We start from the raw sequence: 2,169 nt of genomic DNA on the forward strand, positions 1-2,169 counted from the left end.
TGGTCCTGTACCAAATAAAACTAAAGTATTTGATGATATATGTGTGTGTGTTTTTATTTCAGTATTACCATGTGTCAATAATAGATTAGTAGTGAATTAGTCCCCGTGGGAGTTGCTGGTCTTCTATCGGGCGCCTCCCCAGGTGGCGGATCGGGGAATGCCTCCTAGATATAGGTGGTACCGGGGAAATCAAATACCGGGGTGGACCAAAACCAGCAAACACGACTGCTGCCTTGCAGACGAAGATCAATGGATCTCCAAAGGCTAAGGGAACAAAACCCCGAAAGAAAATTGACTGCTGCCTTGTAGTTAGGTATTGGATTACCAAAGGCTAGGGAGGGAAACCCGAAAAAATGACCTGGTCCTCCAGGTTGGGGGTTGGGCGTGGGGCCAACGACCCTACCCCATAAAAACCAATTTGTTACGAAACCTCAACAACAGCCTCGGAAATCGGACAGGATACTCGGAAAACAATTTTGGAAAAAGAACTTGAACTTGATTATGGGAACATGGAATGTGAGAAGCTTATACAGAAGTGGTGCCTTGAAAGAATTACTACAATGTGTGAAACAGTATAGAGTAAAAGTACTTGCTATACAGGAAATGCGTTGGCCAGGCAAGGGAGTGTTGACACTCAGTCTCACACTGTGATGTACAGTGGCAAGGAGGGAGACAGGCATGAACTTGGAGTTGGATTTGTGGTGGAAAATAGCATGAAGGAGAATATTATAGATTTCAAGCCAGTAAATGAGAGAATATGCGTCCTAAGGGTAAAAACAAAATTCTTCAACCTCTCACTAATAAATGTGCATGCCGAAAGTGAAGATAAAGATGAAGCTGTTAAGGATGAATTCTACTGCAAGCTGGAACAGACATACAATAGCATGCCTTCTAATGATATAAAAATGATTTTGGGAGACATGAACGCAAAAATTGGTAAGGAGATGGTATTCCAGAGAGTGGCAGGATTGCATAGTCTGCATGAAGAGAGCAACGACAATGGAATGCGGGTCCTGGATTTTGCAATGTCAAGAAACATGATAGTTGCCTCAACACAGTTCCCAAGAAAAGAAATTCACAAGTGGACCTGGACATCACCAGACGGCCAGCACCATAATCAGATTGATCATGTCTTGGTGGATAGACGAGCAGCTACAAGCATCACAAACATAAGGAGCTGCAGAGGTGCGGACTGTGATTCTGATCACTATCTGGTGAGAATTGATTTTAGATGCCGAATTCGCAGTAAAGACAATAAAAGGCAGCAGAGGCCACCAAAGCTGAATGTAGATAAACTGAGGGAGGAAGGTGAAAGAAAGAAATATCAAGAGGCACTGGAGAATCTCATTCAATTACCTGTACACGCACAGGAGGAAAATAGAACAACAGAGGAGGAATGGCAGGATCTGAAGAGGGCTATTACCCAGGCAGCAGAGGAGACTATTGGATATAGTACCCAAACAAGACGGGAGAGCTGGTTTGATGATGAGTGTGAGGAGGCCATACAGAAAAGAAACGAGGCCCGGAGACACTATATAGAAAGGCCAACTAGAGCAAAAAAAGCAAACTATGATATTCTTAGAAGAAAGGCTAAAAGTGTGATTAAAAGGAAAAAACGAGAATACTACAACAACAAGGTCACCAAAATTCAACAGGATTTTGAGAAGAAAGACCCCCGAGAGGCATATAAAGGAGTAAACCTGTTCAAGAAAGGATACAAGCCAAAAACAACACTTTGTAAGGATCTGAATGGAAAAATAATTGGAAATAAAGATAGCATAATGGAGCGATGGAGGACCTACTTCAGTCAGTTGCTTAACCCCAACCTAGACCAAATGTACTGCCAGACCAGAGATTAGAAGTAATTGATGATGAAATAATCATTGAACCACCCACGGTTGATGATGTTGTGAAGGCACTGAAGAAAATAAAGAATAACAGAGCCCCAGGGATAGATGGAATTACAGGAGAATTACTCAAGTATGGAGGAGATCAATTGACAACAAAACTGGCCCATCTCATAAAGTTTGTGTGGGAAACAGAGACCCTCCCTGAAGACTGGCACATGAGCATCATATGCCCCATCTATAAAAAGGGTGATAGACTTGAGCCCAAAAACTACAGAGGTATATCTCTCTTATCAACAGCATATAAAACCTTCACCTCAAT

The 2,169-nt window shown here is 42.4% G+C and overlaps 1 protein-coding gene across 1 annotated transcript; it reads left to right on the forward strand.

The window, feature by feature from the left end:
- Positions 1–650: 650 nt before the first annotated feature.
- On the forward strand, positions 651–1,859 carry LOC120354375. The gene has a single exon (XM_039441431.1). The coding sequence runs from the start codon at positions 651–653 to the stop codon at positions 1,857–1,859; it is 1,209 nt and encodes a 402-aa protein (XP_039297365.1).
- The last annotated feature ends 310 nt before the right edge of the window (positions 1,860–2,169 follow it).

Source organism: Nilaparvata lugens, chromosome X, assembly GCF_014356525.2.
Source record: "Nilaparvata lugens isolate BPH chromosome X, ASM1435652v1, whole genome shotgun sequence".
Lineage (NCBI taxonomy): Eukaryota > Metazoa > Arthropoda > Insecta > Hemiptera > Delphacidae > Nilaparvata > Nilaparvata lugens.

Bases quoted from the DNA above. Each gene is read 5' to 3' on its own strand.
- LOC120354375 (XM_039441431.1), top strand. From the start codon at position 651: ATGTACAGTGGCAAGGAGGGAGACAGGCATGAACTTGGAGTTGGATTT.